The following is a 15,971-nucleotide window of genomic DNA, read 5'->3' on the forward strand; positions in this document are numbered from 1 at the left end:
CCGAGCGATCCGAAGAGACTTTGGCCAATGGATCTGAGATAGGAACAATGAGGGAGTAGACTGGTACAAGCACATCCCGAAAGAGCAATGAACGAGCGACATTTGATGTCGGATCGTGCTCAGCAATATTTACTTACAATTTTCTTTCCTACTCTACCCGCACTTAAAACACTCAATGTTTTTGTAGCAACATCTCAGTCCGTTTCAACAGCAAACCGGCAGGGTAACAATGTTTCATTCTAATATATTCAATAAGAAAATACTACTTACAGTATAAAGTCTAGTGCCCATGCAGACGAGTGTCTCAGTTTCTGTTTCCAGAGACTGAGACTAATCTTACCTGTTAGATTCTATCTGCGCATCAACTCTGATCTCCAGACTTGTCATGGTGTGAGTGGTGCTTGACCCAGCCTAAATGAGGCTTCTGACATGCCATGGTTGGGGCTTGACGTGGTGGCGCAGAGTATAGAGAATGGATCGAACTTGACAGGGAGGTCGAGGCTTGATGAGGTGGGACAACACTTGACACTCCATCTGAAAACCAACATAGATGAACGGATTAGAGGTGATACAACAATACAGGAAAGATGCATACTAGTAGTGTGGACAGAGGACAAGCACCACAAATTTGGTGAGAAGTGAATACAGCACTATAGAGCCTGTACGCACGTAGGCAGACACTCATACTAGTATGTTGATCATTAACTAAAATTCAAAGTTGTTTAGAATTTATTACAGTGTCACAGGCCTGTCATGACCATACACGCATCAATTTCACCTGGCCCAAGAGCTGACACACTTAAATGCCTATCTCTACTCTCACGCTGTCTGTCTCACTTTATGATCATCCTTGGGAGCTGAAAAACATGCTGTAGAAGGCCTGTTTGCAGTACAGTACAGCAGGAAAGACTTATGACAGTCTTTATCTTGGTTTCACCCGCTAGGATTTGTTGAATGGCATGTATAATATCTATCCTCAAAGTTCTTGTCTTCACTATTATTGACCTGCATCCTTGGAACGACAGATGACTTAATAGTAGATCTAGAATAACAAACTAATATTTGGTTAGAAAGAATGCAAAGCGACACACAAAGACTTGCCTGCCCCCAAAAGCAGAAGGGTTCCAGAAATCCGGCCGAACCCGGACGTCATGTGACGGTAAAACGGCGTCAAAGTGAAAAATTGGTCATGGCAAGGGTGGAGCTCGCCGCAGGCGAGCCGAAAAGATTCCAAGGGTTCGCAGGGGGTCCGACTTCCGAAGCCGGAAAACGATCCCAGGGAGTCTGGCGTCTGGCGTCCTGCGTCCTATGAGAATGATCATCCTCGGTTAACTCAGGGAGTCAGACTCAACGTTTCGACGGAGAGCAGCCATTGGCCCGTTCTAAAGGCCATATCTCCAAGGTGAGAAACTCTGAACTCGGTTTATTTTTTGTATTTACGGTAACATACTGACTGGTGACATTGAATAGTTAGTTACATGGATAGCTTTACAAAATGTCCACAACGTTTCGACGAAGAGCAGCCATCGGCCCGAGTCCTATCATTCTAAAGGCCATATCCCCAAGGTGAGAAATTCTGAACTCGGTTTTATCTTTTGTATTTGCGGTACATACTGACATTGAATAGTTAAATGATAGCTTTACAAACGCCGCTTACTCGCTACTCGCCAATTCAATCGTTCTCTTCCTCTTTAGGTTCCGTCTCGGCCTTAGTCTTCTTTGGCCTCTCGTACAAGTCCTCCGAGTCTGAATCTTCTTCCTCTTTGGGTTCCGTCTCGCCCTTGGCCTTCTCTGGCCTCTCGTACAAGTCCTCCGAATCTGAATCTTCTCGCAGCCTCTGATCCCTCAATTGTTGGATCTCGACTCTAGCTGACTCCATGGCAGCAATGCGCATGGTCCTCACCACCTTCTGCGTGTCTTTGTAGCTACTCACATTTTTGTAGATGTCTTGAATAACAGTGGGCTGAAAGCCCGAGCGGGTCGCAAAGGAGTTGATCTGGTCGTCGAATCCGACTTGCACGAAGCGCGCAATGTCTGCGGGATGAATCTGGATGTCCGGCCGAACTCTGACAGTGTCGTAGCTGCCGGTGAACACATCAAGCGCTTTCTCTGCGTTTGTATGTGTGCTAGTATGTGTGTTAGCTCTCCCTGCAGTAGACTTGCAGGAGGGAATATGGATGTGCGGGGCCATTGAGTATTGAACTACTGTGTAACTAGTAATTAGTATTTCCCTGAATTTTACGCGATCGGTGTGCACTCCAATAACGATGTGGTGAATTCGGAATTTCAACCCACCAATCAGAAGTTCAGACAATATTCTTTCAACGGCAGTAGCTCGCGTGCAGAAAATATATGTATAGCGGGGATCACGTCAAGACGTTATAGCGTGGTAGTTGTCAAAGGTCAAAGAGGACTCAGAACCCCCTAAAACACGTCTGTGGCTCCACCTCCACCAGTACTACACCTTCGCAGGACATGTCAATATTCGAGCCTAAAGTAGTCCTCAACCTCCTCAAAAACTCGGCAGCCGTCTCGCCTATCGATAAAAGTGCCTTTGAGAAAAGCTGGACTGTAAACGTAAGTTTTTCTTTTGGCCGTCAGAGACGTTGTCATTGACTCGTCGAATGACGGATTAAACACAGGTCGAGAAACGAGTCAGCATATGGAAAGAGTCCCGTAACCATAAGACCCACCCACGTCCAGAGTTTCAGTTGAGGTGGGAGGCCGAGGTCGTCGAATACGTGCAGTGCCTATGGGAAAAGAGTCGACCTCAATCAAAGAAAATCGAGCCTACACATAAGTTAGGCCTCAATATCCCATTGCTCGGGCCTCGATTCGTGCCCCCGTCTTACATACATATTCAAAAGCGCTCGGGACTCGGACATCAAGACATAGAGCCAGTAACACAGTACATCAAACCCTTCAATGTCATTCACCCGTTCTACTACCCACAGCTTGCCACCTGTCCTCGATGCAGCTCTGACAAGGAGACCACCTGGGAAGGGTGGACAAGCACAGGGCCGCGCGAACTCCATGGTCTTATCTGCGAAGAGACAGCACTCGGCGCCCAACTCCGATGCAATACATGCAAGGAATCAACAAAGATGAAGAAGGCAACCGACAAGAACATACCTGGAGATGCCGAAGATGTCCAAGCGCATCAACCAGCCAACTTGGAGGGCTACTGTTTTGCAACGACGAGCGCTGCATACTGGAGTTCATGGGAGCACTGGCAGATTCCTCGTGAGTTTCGTGCATTAGATGTCAGGAGCATCCACTCACCAAACGAACAGGCAACATCCCAATCTTTTTCTATCGCTGTGCCCTAACGCGTGATCTCTTCGACTTGCTGGTGGAGATGCGCCCGTCAACAACCTCTGCAGGGCTGGAAGAAAGAGTCAGACGTGAGTGCATGCAGTCTTTCTTTTTAGAAAGACACTCTTACCGTATTCGGTGTGCCGCAAAGAGCTCCACCTGTTGGAACACAAGCAGCGAATGCTTGAATACCTTGAAGTGTTTCAGATACAGCCCACCTGCAATGCAAATAGCAGACTTACCGACTATTTCTCTGGTAGTAAGAGTGCTGTGAAGACACTCCAGGCATTCTCGAGCGCCAGCGACCCGCTTGCATATGCTGACAAATCGATTTCGGGTGAGATTATCACAGAAGTCTTCCTAGACTTCTGCGCACGCACAAGGCAAAAGGAGAGTGGAGAATACCTGAAGACTTTATCAGGTTAGTTTACAGAAAGACTCGTGTGACCAACGAACCTAATTCTCTAACCTGGCAGCCATATGCGGCTCACTCGACAACACGTTCAAAGCAGCAAGTAAGGCCACACTTACCGACAAGGACCGCCAGAAGTCTAGGGAGCTGAAAGGCGGGATATTGAGTGTTTTGAATGAGGACAATCAGATCATTTCATGGGTGAGTTTCGACAATGACTCACCTAAGCTTTTCACTGACATATTCGTTCCATATGTAGCGCTTTTGCCAGACGCGCACGAACGCAGAGATAACTGAACTCCTTCAAGGTCTTAAGCACCGCCACGACATTCTAAACGTCCCCCAGCCAAAGATGATGGTCGCTGATAATTGCTGCCAAGTTCGAAATGCAGTGACCTCTGCAATGCCGGAGACAGATTCAAAGCTCGATGTTTGGCACTTTAGTGCGAGGTGAATGCCATGCATCTACTTCTACTTAGTGTCTACTTACTCAATGTGCACTTGAAGATACATCGCTGTCATGCTCCAATCGAGCAAAAGTCCTTATTGAGGCGCTGTCGCTGCTGACATCACAGGCGCCATTCTCAAGACGCATGCCGAGAAAGGTCAGCCTGCGCGATACTGGGACCGAGCAGAGCAGGAACGGAGGCTTATGGTGGCATTCAGCAAATGGGCAGACAAAGGTGTTTGGTCAGCTGCAGCGCAGAAAGTAAGTTTCATTTTTCGCTAAGTACCACTGTAATCGATCGCTACTGACAATAATGGCTCAGGTTCACCAAGAACAGTTGAAACATGTCCGCAGAGGGTGCCTCGAGCGCAGCGTCCAAGGCATCAGAGCTGATGGGAGTCGCATTGAGGGATCCCACAAAGGGTGGAATTCCCTTCAGCGAGCACAGCCAAGCGGTGTGACGATGCTCGCTGCCCTCGGCCATGATTTTGTCCTCCGTCGCAACGTGCGAGTGGCTTTCAGCAGGCCCGAACTCACGCCATTCCTCAAGTTCGCCAACGGTTCACATCACCTCCGACTCTGTGACTACATAGCGAGGCTTCACAACACGCTCCAGCAAAAAACTACTGACTCTCAGCTGCAGCTTCTTCCTGAGCTTGGTGACATCGACTCAGGCGAGACTTTTGGGTTAGTTATGTCAGATCATGTAGCGACATTCGGTGGTCTTTTGATCAAGGAGGAGAACATTGAGAAGGGCCTACTTGACTCCTTTGATTCGTCTGTTGACTCCACCACAGGTGAGGAAGTCGACCTTGCATTTCTTGCCAGTCGGAATGTCATCATCAACGAGTGGCAAATCGACCCCGCCCTTCTTACACTCCCAGCTGAAACTTCAAGACCAATGGTAAGTAACAACACCTCCATTCAACCCCCCCATATCTCATTTTTTTTCGTGCAGAAACCTTCAGCACCAAAGAGAAAGGCTGTCTGCATCTCATTGGACTCGGACGATGAAGGGGATGCCAGCGGCGGCACCATCAAAAAACTACGAACCTTAGCATTGCCCAGCACAGAAGTTCCTAGCATGGCCCCAGGTACTGGACGACTCGATGCGTACTTTCCTTCTGTGCAAGAACATCAACGGTGCAGCACACGAAAGCTCCCTCCCGAATTCTCGCAGGATCGCCCAGTGGTTGCCAGCACTGCTATCACACCCGACCAAGAGGTATGTGCTATCACACCCGACCAGCGTTACACGCGAAAACTCCCTCCTGAATTCTCACAGGATTGCCAGGTGATTCCTGGGGCTACCACAGAGGTATGTCCCATCACACCCGACCAGCGTTACACGCGAAAACTTCCTCCCTAATCCTCACAGGATTGCTCCAGCGCTGGGATTAGCAACGCAATTACCCCCAGCGCTGGGATTAGCAATGCAATCACCCCCAGCACTGGAGTCACCAGCGATCACCCAGTGATTCCTGGGGCTACTGCAGAGGTATGTGCAATCAACACCCGACCAGCGTTACACGCGAAAACTCCCTCCCGAATTCTCACAGGATCGCCCAGTGGTTGCCAGCACTGCTATCACACCCGACCAAGAGGTATGTGCAATCACACCTGACCAGCGTTACACGCGAAAACTCCCTCCCGAATTCTTTCACAGGATTGCCAGGTGATTCCTGGGGCTACCACAGAGGTATGTCCCATCACACCCGACCAGCGTTACACGCGAAAACTCCCTCCCGAATTCTTCACAGGATTGCCCAGTGCTTGGCAGCACTGGCATCAATAACTCGATGGCTATCGCGGCAGGCCAGACCCGGTCTCAGCGCCTGTTCTCCATTTCCACGGGTATTGATCCTCGCTCGCTCACCTTCCAAAATTCGGACGAGTTCTATCTATTTATGGAAATGCGGGCTGAGTTCAAATGGCTGTCATATCAAATGACTTCGAAGCGCTGGGTGCTGGCGACAGAAGAGTACAACCGCCGTCTCATCAAGAAAAAGGGCCAGTCAGTCGTCCAGAAGAACCCACAAGCCCTCCTACATGCGCTGGGTGACATCGAGCCGAAGCTGATGAGCAAAATCACCAAGAATGACTATACCTGTGAGTCCGTTTGCAAACACCCCAAACTACTTTAACATTGGGTAAACAGCACGCAAAAACAGTGAGTCATTTTGGCGCCGTCATTGTTCCGTCGTCCCACTTGTGAAGGAAGAGCCAGGCAGAAAGGTCAGTCACTTGCATCTGGTCGTTTGCACATCGTTCGCGCTGACACATCAACCATCATTTTATTTTCAAGGCTCGAAAGGCACAGACATGCTCCCGCTGTCAAACAATTATGTATCCAGGACCCGAGAACTCGCCCCTCAACCACAAGAAGGGGTATTGCGCAGATGGTGTCAAGCAGTCCTCCAAGGCTGCCGGCGAGGAACTGCCTCCCTGGCCTCAGCCACGAGGAATCTTCTCTGAGGGCCGAACATTCCACCCTCACGTGTTCCTGTTGACGGTCCAGCGCGTCTACGAGCACGTCTTCATGCAGGGACCAGGAGAGACGGACCTGCTCGAGACCGAAGCATTTTCGAAGCTGCTGATTTCATGCACCGAGGTTCACGAGTCGGATAACATGGTGCTTTTTCAACTGTTCAAGGGTTTCGTCACTGACCCAACCACTCCCCGCGACCGGATTGTCTCTCGCAACGGTGAGGAGTGGCTGAGGATTAACTACCTGCAGCAGTAACATTTTTTTTCGGTGAGTCGCGCACAGATTCTTTGAGTCGCGCACCGGTTACCCTGTTCTGATTGGCTCCCCCTCCCAGCTCCCATTCTCGCACTAACGAATTCCAAATATCCCCCCCATTTAATTACCCGCTTCCCCCGCTTCCCCCGCTTCCCATTCGTTGGATCCGTTCGTCCATTTCGTCCGTTCGTTCTGATCCGGCGTTCGTTCCGTTTGTCCGTTTGTTTCTGTCCGTTCCGTCAATGGCATTATGGTCCGTTTGTTCGTCGTCGACTCACCGTGTTCGTTTGTGAGTGGGCCTGCTGAGCAGGCCCACTCAACAACTTAAGACATTGCCGGAAGACAAAGATAGGTAGGGAGAACTCCGCCGAAAGACAAGATCGTAGGAGAACAGGATCAATGATATTATTCTGCCGAAGACAAGATCGTAGAGAACAAGATCAATGATTCCTGTTCGGAATGGGAACAGACACGGGGGCAACGCACGCTGCTTTGAGAGCTTCGAGCGTGTTAGATGTCGCCCCCCGCGCCATGTTCTGTAAGTGCGGCAAATCCCGGCGTCACGTGACCTTTGACCTCACGTGCTTTTCAAACGGTCCAAACGGTCTGTCGGTCTTTGAAAAAACGGTCGACCGTTTGCGTGAGAACCCTTGCCATGTCGAAGCTGCCGTCAAAGTACCCACTAAAATTGAAAATTCCAAAAACAACCTGATACGTCTGGGCAACGGTAGACTCTGTCCTGCAGGTGGTACCGAACGCAAATAATCGAGGTGTGTAATAGCAGATCCGGTTACGAGTGCTGAACCGGTCCACAAAGGAACGTCTCGGTCAAAATTGGATGGATGTTGTAAGGGATTCCTGTGTGGCAAGGGAGCTATGCTGATTAGGTCGATGTTAGGATGGCTGTTAGCTAACTTGTGTCGTTTTATACGCCTTGTTGATAGTTGAGTTGGTTTTAAAAGCGATGCAAAGTGTGGAGTACTCAAGCTTATCGTTGCTCGCAACGAACAGAAACTTCATCTCAAGAATATCACGATGAGTAAATGTCGTTTACAGCCATACGGGCATGCCCCTAGAGCGGGTTCGACATGATTGTAGCTAGCCGCCCAAATTCGATGCAACTTGTCAAGTTGCCAACTTCATCATCATAAATTCGGTCAACATTGTAGCTGAGCGCTGAGCCACTGCTGCCACCAAATGCTTAAAATTAAAACGCACATCACCGAAATCTTCAGGAGATAGATGGACACGCAACAAGTCACGCGCTTAATCGCGGCGAGCACTCCGACCAATAGCAAACTTGACTGCGAATGACCACGCGCCAAGTCATCATGGGAAAATTGAAAATCAAATGATGGATCCGGGACTCGGAGTAGACATTACTCCAGCTGGATACTGCTGAGAACGCCCTTAATGCTCCTCAATGCTCCGCAATACTCGAGCAACCTCCGAAGCAGACCGGAGACGACAGATACATCGTCATCAATTACGTTACAGCGAGTGAGACAGAATAAACCAAGGCAATCAGAGAACTGCGGCAGTCATGTCACAACGCGAAAGGTAAGGTTGATAACGTTGAAGCCCCCATCGTGCGAGACGCAATGAAAGCGCGGGAAATTACAAACATATAAGGCAACTTAAAAGGTCCGGTCTACCCCAAATCTAATGACTCCCGCAAACGGGAACTTCTCTTGAACCTTGCCTGTATCTTCTCCGAGTCGTAGGATGCCTCAGCCCCAGGGGCCAGGCTGGGCCAGGCGACACAATGTTAATGGTGAACTGACTCCAGCATCGTTACCGCATTCCAGGAAGCGGGCTGACATAGTGAAGCTAAGTATATAACACTTTCCTGAACCGTCCACCGTTATTTCCGACTGATAGGACAGCTGGAAACCGTGAAAATGGATCCTCATTCGTCTTACCCCTCATGAACACATGTATCGACAAGTGGGGTCCGAGCCTAGAATCGTATGTCGGTATAGCAACGTTCAATAATTGACCCATTTACTGACCATTAGGGATCCCCAGGTGGGCCGCGCAAATGCGACGGTTATACCATTAATTAATGCAATTCGATGGCGGCCAAGGGACCCTGCGGGATCAGCTTCGAACCGTCGTTGTTGACAGACCTGAGACATCCCAAAATTTAGACTTCTGTGTGAGTTCGGATGTAAAATTCTGCTTTTTGGATTTCAATACATTTAGGCAATTGGCTTCCTCTCGTGTCGTGTATTTCATTGATGGTGACGTGGTGATAGTACCCCAAAGGCACAACTAATCATCCTCAAGTGCGTCCGTGGAGCTGACTCTTGTATCATCACAAGCTAATCTGTCTATCGCAGGAACAGCAGACATCGTGTATCGGAATACGGTCGATTGTGTCATAGCATGCCCCTGCATGCCCCCGTCCCTGTCGACATGAGACTTAGACAAGGGGGCATAAATATAGTCGAACGGGTATCAGTACCGTAATGCCGGCTAATCAAGGTCCATGATCAAACAATCAAACCCGCCATGAACGTTTTAAAGCCCCAGTCACACATTTATCAAGAGAGATTCAGAACTTCCCTCCATATTGTTGCTGTTTTACCATAACTTACATTGTGAACACTATTCCTGCGGATCACATGAATTCTATCAACTCTGAACACAACCAGCGTGACGAGGAGCGGCCGGAGGACTCGGTTTTGGATCTTAAAAATGTTCCAGTGCTAACACCAGAGCAGGAGAAGAAACTGTGGAGAAAGATTGACCTGCGGATAATGCCTATCCTCAGTTTGATGTATCTTCTGGCTTTCCTTGACAGAGGTGCGTAGTTATCAGGACCGTTGGCGTGGAATACTCCCCTCACTCTTCAACAGGTAACATAGGTAACGCGGCATTGGAGGGGATTGTCACTCAACTGGATCTCACGGGAAACAAATTCAACATTGTATTGGTACGTAATGTGTGGTTGTTTGTTCACAACATCACCAATCTTACAGCTGAATACAGATAATGTTTATCATAGTAAGTAACGTTATTCTGACAGGCATCGGATTTTTTTTTGACTTGTAAACCGTAAAGGCATACTGCCTGTTTGAATGTCCCTCTAAGTTCGTTTGGGACCCAATTTATTGGTTATCTGCGCGCTGACTGCAACCTCAAGCCTGGTTCTTAAAGCGATCAGACCATCCAGGCAAGTATTCATATTAACCTTTGAGTACTGTCTAACCGACCCTGTGTGTTTTAGATGGCTTCCAGGGATCAATGTAAGTTTTGCATGATGGCGGCTGAATTCATCTCACGATCACGATCAATAGTTTGCATGGGGGGTAGTTATGTGCGTCATTCACTCTTAATACATTCTAAAGTTACTGAGGAAGCCTATTTCCAGGACACTCAATGCTTTCGTGAAGACGTGAGATTGAGCAGTTTGTTTTGCCAATTTTTTTGACTTGATATTGACCTTACATTCCAGGTACCCTCAGCTTGTTGGAGTGCGAATCTGTCTTGGTATCACTGAGGCAGGTTTGTTCCCTGGTGTGGTTTATTAGTGAGGATAAGTAAAGAACTTTTGCGGGATATTGCTGATGGATCTGCAGCCTTACTTTGTGGTATCCGAGACACATGCTACAATATAGAAGTAAGTGTCCTGTATTTGGTTGTCCGCTTAGGATGTTGAAGTGCTCCGGTAGTTGGCTTGTTTTTTGGTGCTGCAACGGTTGCAGGTTTGTTGTCTCGCTCCATCATTGGGATTTTAATAGTGAAACAAATTTCAGGTGCTTTCTCTGGCTTACTAGCATTTGGGATTGGTTACATGGGTGGCATGGAAGGACTCGAAGCATGGTCCTGGATCTTCGTGAGCTCGTTCAAGGCCGATTTCAGAAGTAATGCTCAAAATCCATATGCAGCTGATTGAAGGCCTTGCAACGATAGTTGTAGCCATCATTTCTTTCTTTGGCGAGTGCAGCATGCGTTCGATTACACAAAAGGCTGATACGTATATGATCGTTTAGTGCTTGTCGACTTTCCGGAAACAGCTAAGTTCTTGACCCCAGAAGAGCGTGCTTTTGTTGTCTGGAGGAAAAGTGAGTGGGGTAGCAAATTTTGAGAGGGTAGATACGATTCAGATTTCTTACAGAATACGACAATTCATCAGTCGGTGAGGAAAAGAAGTTTGCTGCCAAGCACGTCTGGGCGGCATTCCAAGACTGGCAAGTAAGATGCTAATGGTTTTTTTTTGTTATGTTCGTGCCTCAACCAAGTCGTCAGATCTGGCTTCATATCCCCATTTACATGTCAATCGTCGGGCCTCGTAAGTGACACATCTCGGCTGTTCAGCGACGTCAGACGCTGATTTGATCACTCTTAGTGTATGGCATCACCCTGTTTCTCCCGTGAGTCGATTTTTAGATCTTTGAAGATGATGTTTAACCTATTTGTGCCAGAACGATCATCAAGAGGTCTGTCATGACAAGCTGATTGTGATTCACTTATTCAATTGCATTCAGCTTTGGATATAACACGCCAGTCAGCCAGTTGCTCACCGTACCACCATATATTGCCGGAAGTCAGTTTTTCTTACCTATCTGCAATCTCACGCGGTAACCTGTTCCATTTAGCTATCACATTGCTCGTTTTTGCACACTACTCGGACAAGTTGAAAATGCGATCACCCTTCATTCTTGCCGGCCTTACAATGTGTCTCATCGGCTTTTCGATAAACATATCGACCGCACCCGATGGTGTCAAGTATTTCGGGACTTACATCATTGTTATGGGAAGCTATGCATCATTGCCTGGTGTTATTTCTTGGTATATCATTATCAGCCGCGTCATGACCAAGGCTAACATATGGTAATCAAGGCTCGGAAACAATCTTTCCGGCCAGTACAAGAGAGGCGTTGGTATGGCCCTCGAAATGAGCGTTGGAAACCTCAGTGGTGTGGTTGCAGCCACCATCTATAGGTCGCGAGACTCACCTCGGTTCATCTTTGGGCGCAAGTTCATATTCGTCGACATAAGGCTCGCGTCGGCTGACTCTTCGTTTGCCAGATGCATTCGAACTCATGTTCGTCGGGATTGGATTCATCTTTTTGCCGATTGTGGTGTTCATCTACAATAGGATCAACGCCAAACGCGACGCTGCCGAACGGCTCGCAAGAGAACGGGGGGAGAAAATACAATATTCGTACCAGGAATTGCGGGACTTGGGAGACCGTGCGCCTGACTTCAGATACACGTTATGAGCAGGAACAAGGCTATGCCTTGTGCTTGTCATGACTTGGTATCGAGGATACAAGTCTTCGCAGAGAGAAATCATGTTTATCGTCTCTTTGGAACCGAATACATATGTCTCAGCGTGGTAATTCGTGATTGTATTATTGTAATGCCATTAACTTGCTTCAACTGTATAAAGTGTCAGAGGTGGCTTTGTCACGGTGTCCTCATCGCTACCAAGTACTGGCAACATGCTGGCGCTTGCATGGATGATCGGACTCCACGGCTGGTCGACCTTGCTCTTCGGAATTGAGACAACTGAGTTCAACGAGACTTTTGATTCTCATGCCTGCGAAACTAAAGAGCATCCTTTAGATTATCCCAAACTCACTCTTCAGAGATCCAAGGTTATGTTGACAACAGCTAAAGGTGAGTCCTACGATTGAACGATGTATAACTACAAATTGCTGCGTTTGAAATTCTTCACTCCTTGCCTCACCCTGATTCAACTTCATCACGTCGATATTAATGAAAGCAATTTCTAACTATCAATGACTAATGCCAGTGTAAGCTCAACGTTGCGGATTATCTACACGCACAAACAACGGCAACTTCCGAACCACAGTTCCTTTTCACTCTGCTTTTCTTCATTTACTTTGTTTATGAACGGTGCTCGCAGCTCTACCCTCCTCACCTAGTAACTGCCTTTGGTGTAGCCGGGTGGCGAACGGTGTAAATAGGTGGAGCTCGCATCGTCCAAATCACGCTTTATATTTTTCAAATGTTCACACATCTCAACATTCTCTACAGTCTTCATGGTATCTCGGTAACAGCACATGTTGCAAAGTCACAACCATGTTCTGCAAGGACATGATGTCCTATACACTCCGACTAAATACTTCAAACGAATGCGTACGCAGTCCACTGTGTCTCATGGATGTGAAGAGCTTTACTCTGCGTCCGGGGCACGGATACATCTCTTCATTACGCTTTGACATTGACAAACCTTGTGCAGTATTTTTTTACTTGTTCTTTCATTTCCTTTTGATTTCAACGTATCACTCCAAGTTATTTCCTTCGAACGCGCACCTTATTTTTTTCAGCCACTCACTTGGATACTCGTACCTATTTGTGTTTTGGTCCCATCATTTCCCTTCGAACTCGTATAAGTCTTTGTGCAGCCACAACAAGTGTAGATTCTCAATGTCATACCACCCCTGTTTTCACCGCATCTATATGCATTACATCTGCGTCTATTATCTTGCAGTCGGCTCGATTGACAAGTTTGCCTCAATTCCTCATTCCTAGTCCTTAGAATTATCATCTGTCTCCTTTTCACTTACTCCATGTCATACCATCTATGTACGGAAACCCGTCCTGGGACGTAACCTTGACCCTACCCTGTAATGCTGCTATCAATAATTCAAATTCCAAAAGATCCGGGGTCATCGCGTCCAGGTCAGTTCTAATTTGGTTCTAATAGTAAATAGTGGGCACGATGCCGTAGAATGACTACAATAGCATTTGTAGTACTCGCATCAGATATTTCTTCCCATCGGCATGCTGCGCATCATAGCCATATATTTTGAGGTTAGGTGACCGGCAGGTGTGATGAAACCTACTGAATTTTCACTACTCTCATTCCAGGAATTTCCGACCCATAATGCTAGGAACCCTCATCACGACCGATTATGCTGCTGGTGTTGTCGCATTCGCAGCGGTGCTCGCCCTGCTGTATAAGAAATCTTCATTGACGAATGGCAAGAACGCCCTGCCATTTCCACCTGGACCCCCCGCCCGTTGGTTCTGGAGCAACGCTTTGCCTTCTGTCAAGTGGGTTTTGAAAACGTCATCCTTAACATGTAAAATTGATGTAAACTGCCCATTCAGCATTGCTCGTGAGCTGACCAACCTCGTTCGGGAGTATGGGCCTGTGGTATCGCTCCGACAAGGCAGTCAAGTGATCATTGTCATCGGCAGCGTTGAGGTAAGATTTGTATATACTTGAATTTACTCGAACATTGAGCGGTTCAACAGGCAGCCACAACCATCATGGAGATAGAAGGTAGATCCCTTGTAGATCGTCCTCCGTCTATCGCTGCGGGAGAGATGCTCTCAAATGGGATGCGTATCCTCATGGCTCGCTCCGGAGAACGCTTTCGGCGTCTCCGCAAAGCAATTCATACCCATCTCCAGCCCAAGGCAGCAGAGGCATACAAAGATATGCAGCACGATAATGCAAGGAAATTTATATTGGACATTCTGGATGACCCTCAGAGTCACCAGAAGCATGCAGCAGGGTATGTCCTCACCAAGTCCTCTTGTGATCCTTGTGCAGACGTTACCTCAAGGTTTTCAGCATCGGTCATTCTTCGCGTCACTTATGGGAAGTCTACACCGACTGCCTACACTGATCCCGAAGTTGTCCGTATCTACAAAGTCCTCCATCATTTTGATCTCGTGATGCGCCCGGGAGCTTATCTTGTCGACCGTGTGCCTCTTTTGCGCTACTTGCCTGGTTACGGAAAGCAACTTACTGAGTGGCATAACGAAGAACTAAGTCTATACAGACATCAGTTACTGCGCGTCCAGAGCGAAATAGTGAGGACTTTTTTTTCTTTTTATGAACATATTTCATTTGTGTTGTACTTAGGAACAAAACAAAGCGGGGCCCTCTTTCACCAGGACACTGTTGGAAAACACCGAAGATCATCAGCTTGCGATGGATGAGATGGGATATCTCGCTGGAACGCTCTTTGGTGCAGGAGCTGATACAGCAAGTGATACCATTTCATCTCTGAACTTACTAATGGACTGAGTCCAGACCTTTGCGGGAATTACCACTGCTATTATGGCTGCGGCGTGCCACCCTCTGGCTCAGGCAAAGCTGCATGAAGAGCTCGATATGGTCGTCGGATCAGACAGAGGCAAGACTAATAATATTTTTTTTCCGAAGTTCTCGGCTAATTTTTGGTGATAGCACCAACATTTGAGGACTCGAGCTTGCTTCCTCAATTGCGCGCGTTTCTGTTGGAAGCTTTGAGATGGAGACCTGTTATTCCCATAGGTAAGCCGTGAATTCGCTGCGCCCCTACACACTGACATGTTTCTCAGGATTCCCTCACCGCGCAACTCAGGATATTATTTGGGTTGGTTTCTTGGATTGATGCCAGGTCATTATATTAACATAACTATACGTGCGATCAGCAAGGCCATTGTATCCCTGAGGGCGCAATGGTCTACGGATGCCATTGGTAAGGTTTTACTTCCTCATGCCGTATGTCCTTTATTAACTGAACTTGTCAGGGCAATCTGTCGCGATCCAATTGCCTTCCCAGATCCCGAAAAATTCGATCCTCAGCGCTGGCTTGATTCCGAAGGCCGCCTCAAGGAAGATATGAAGTCTTTCACCTTTGGTTTTGGCAGACGGTAAGTTGTTTTTTTATCAGGAGTTAACGAAGCTCACTTGTCTTTGAAAAGGGTGTGTCCCGGCAGGCATCTCGCAGAGAATTCAATGTACATCGCCCTCGCACTTATCTTCTGGTCATTCCGCTTCGATCAACGACCTGACGCTCCGATCAACACGAAGGCTAGTGACAGTGTTGTTTCTCATATAGCGCCATTTGAGATTGACGTCATTCCACGAATCGAAGTCGAGAGGTTGAGGGAGATGATGGCGGACGAAAGTATGTATTGAAGATGTAATACTCGTTAGTCCGTCCTTCTGTTTGTTCACTCTATTTATTGTGATGATCCGAACGAACGGCCGCACCCTGAAGCCTTTTGTGCCCCCACTCCCTATTTCGTATGACGGGGTATCGTCATTGTACGTGAGCCGGGATATATGCGCC

At 47.8% G+C, this 15,971-nt stretch overlaps 7 protein-coding genes across 7 annotated transcripts; 6 read left to right on the plus strand and 1 right to left on the minus strand.

Moving 5' to 3' along the window:
* Positions 1-1,672: 1,672 nt before the first annotated feature.
* On the minus strand, positions 1,673-2,191 carry F5891DRAFT_983369 (uncharacterized protein; the record flags this gene model as incomplete). Its single annotated transcript, XM_041377317.1, has 1 exon — positions 1,673-2,191. The coding sequence occupies one exon, from the start codon at positions 2,189-2,191 to the stop codon at positions 1,673-1,675; it is 519 nt and encodes a 172-aa protein (XP_041222132.1).
* A 517-nt stretch (positions 2,192-2,708) lies between these two features.
* Positions 2,709-3,329, plus strand: F5891DRAFT_958520 (uncharacterized protein; the record flags this gene model as incomplete). Its single annotated transcript, XM_041375571.1, has 1 exon — positions 2,709-3,329. A coding segment is annotated over one exon (621 nt), but the record flags the coding sequence as incomplete, so codon positions are not given.
* Positions 3,330-3,594: 265 nt separating this feature from the next.
* Positions 3,595-5,058, plus strand: F5891DRAFT_935956 (uncharacterized protein; the record flags this gene model as incomplete). The annotated part of the gene is made up of 4 exons (XM_041374049.1): positions 3,595-3,736; positions 3,792-3,932; positions 4,279-4,436; positions 4,498-5,058. Coding segments are annotated over 4 exons (1,002 nt in total), but the record flags the coding sequence as incomplete, so codon positions are not given.
* Positions 5,059-5,989: 931 nt separating this feature from the next.
* Positions 5,990-6,280, plus strand: F5891DRAFT_930917 (uncharacterized protein; the record flags this gene model as incomplete). The annotated part of the gene is made up of 1 exon (XM_041373955.1): positions 5,990-6,280. A coding segment is annotated over one exon (291 nt), but the record flags the coding sequence as incomplete, so codon positions are not given.
* A 64-nt stretch (positions 6,281-6,344) lies between these two features.
* On the plus strand, positions 6,345-6,918 carry F5891DRAFT_958443 (uncharacterized protein; the record flags this gene model as incomplete). Its single annotated transcript, XM_041375567.1, has 2 exons — positions 6,345-6,410; positions 6,481-6,918. Coding segments are annotated over 2 exons (504 nt in total), but the record flags the coding sequence as incomplete, so codon positions are not given.
* A 2,318-nt stretch (positions 6,919-9,236) lies between these two features.
* On the plus strand, positions 9,237-12,347 carry F5891DRAFT_586575 (major facilitator superfamily domain-containing protein). Its single transcript, XM_041372373.1, has 22 exons — positions 9,237-9,726; positions 9,780-9,856; positions 9,913-9,927; positions 9,985-10,013; positions 10,067-10,096; positions 10,151-10,169; positions 10,221-10,240; positions 10,295-10,318; positions 10,379-10,453; positions 10,503-10,543; positions 10,596-10,628; positions 10,680-10,759; positions 10,812-10,860; positions 10,917-10,988; positions 11,042-11,118; positions 11,173-11,215; positions 11,273-11,297; positions 11,349-11,363; positions 11,412-11,470; positions 11,523-11,715; positions 11,767-11,900; positions 11,956-12,347. Exons 1-22 carry the CDS (start codon positions 9,546-9,548, stop codon positions 12,147-12,149), a joined length of 1,485 nt encoding a protein of 494 aa, XP_041222137.1. The 5' UTR covers positions 9,237-9,545; the 3' UTR covers positions 12,150-12,347.
* A 1,186-nt stretch (positions 12,348-13,533) lies between these two features.
* Positions 13,534-15,879, plus strand: F5891DRAFT_1053083 (cytochrome P450). Its single transcript, XM_041362563.1, has 13 exons — positions 13,534-13,578; positions 13,642-13,710; positions 13,768-13,953; positions 14,011-14,107; positions 14,158-14,420; positions 14,472-14,721; positions 14,774-14,896; positions 14,945-15,047; positions 15,101-15,187; positions 15,235-15,269; positions 15,328-15,374; positions 15,427-15,549; positions 15,601-15,879. Exons 3-13 carry the CDS (start codon positions 13,784-13,786, stop codon positions 15,815-15,817), a joined length of 1,515 nt encoding a protein of 504 aa, XP_041222138.1. The 5' UTR covers positions 13,534-13,578; positions 13,642-13,710; positions 13,768-13,783; the 3' UTR covers positions 15,818-15,879.
* Positions 15,880-15,971: the final 92 nt, after the last annotated feature.

The sequence above is a fragment of the Suillus fuscotomentosus genome, assembly GCF_016647785.1.
Source record: "Suillus fuscotomentosus strain FC203 chromosome Unknown F5891scaffold_54, whole genome shotgun sequence".
NCBI classification, from domain to species: Eukaryota; Fungi; Basidiomycota; class Agaricomycetes; order Boletales; family Suillaceae; genus Suillus; species Suillus fuscotomentosus.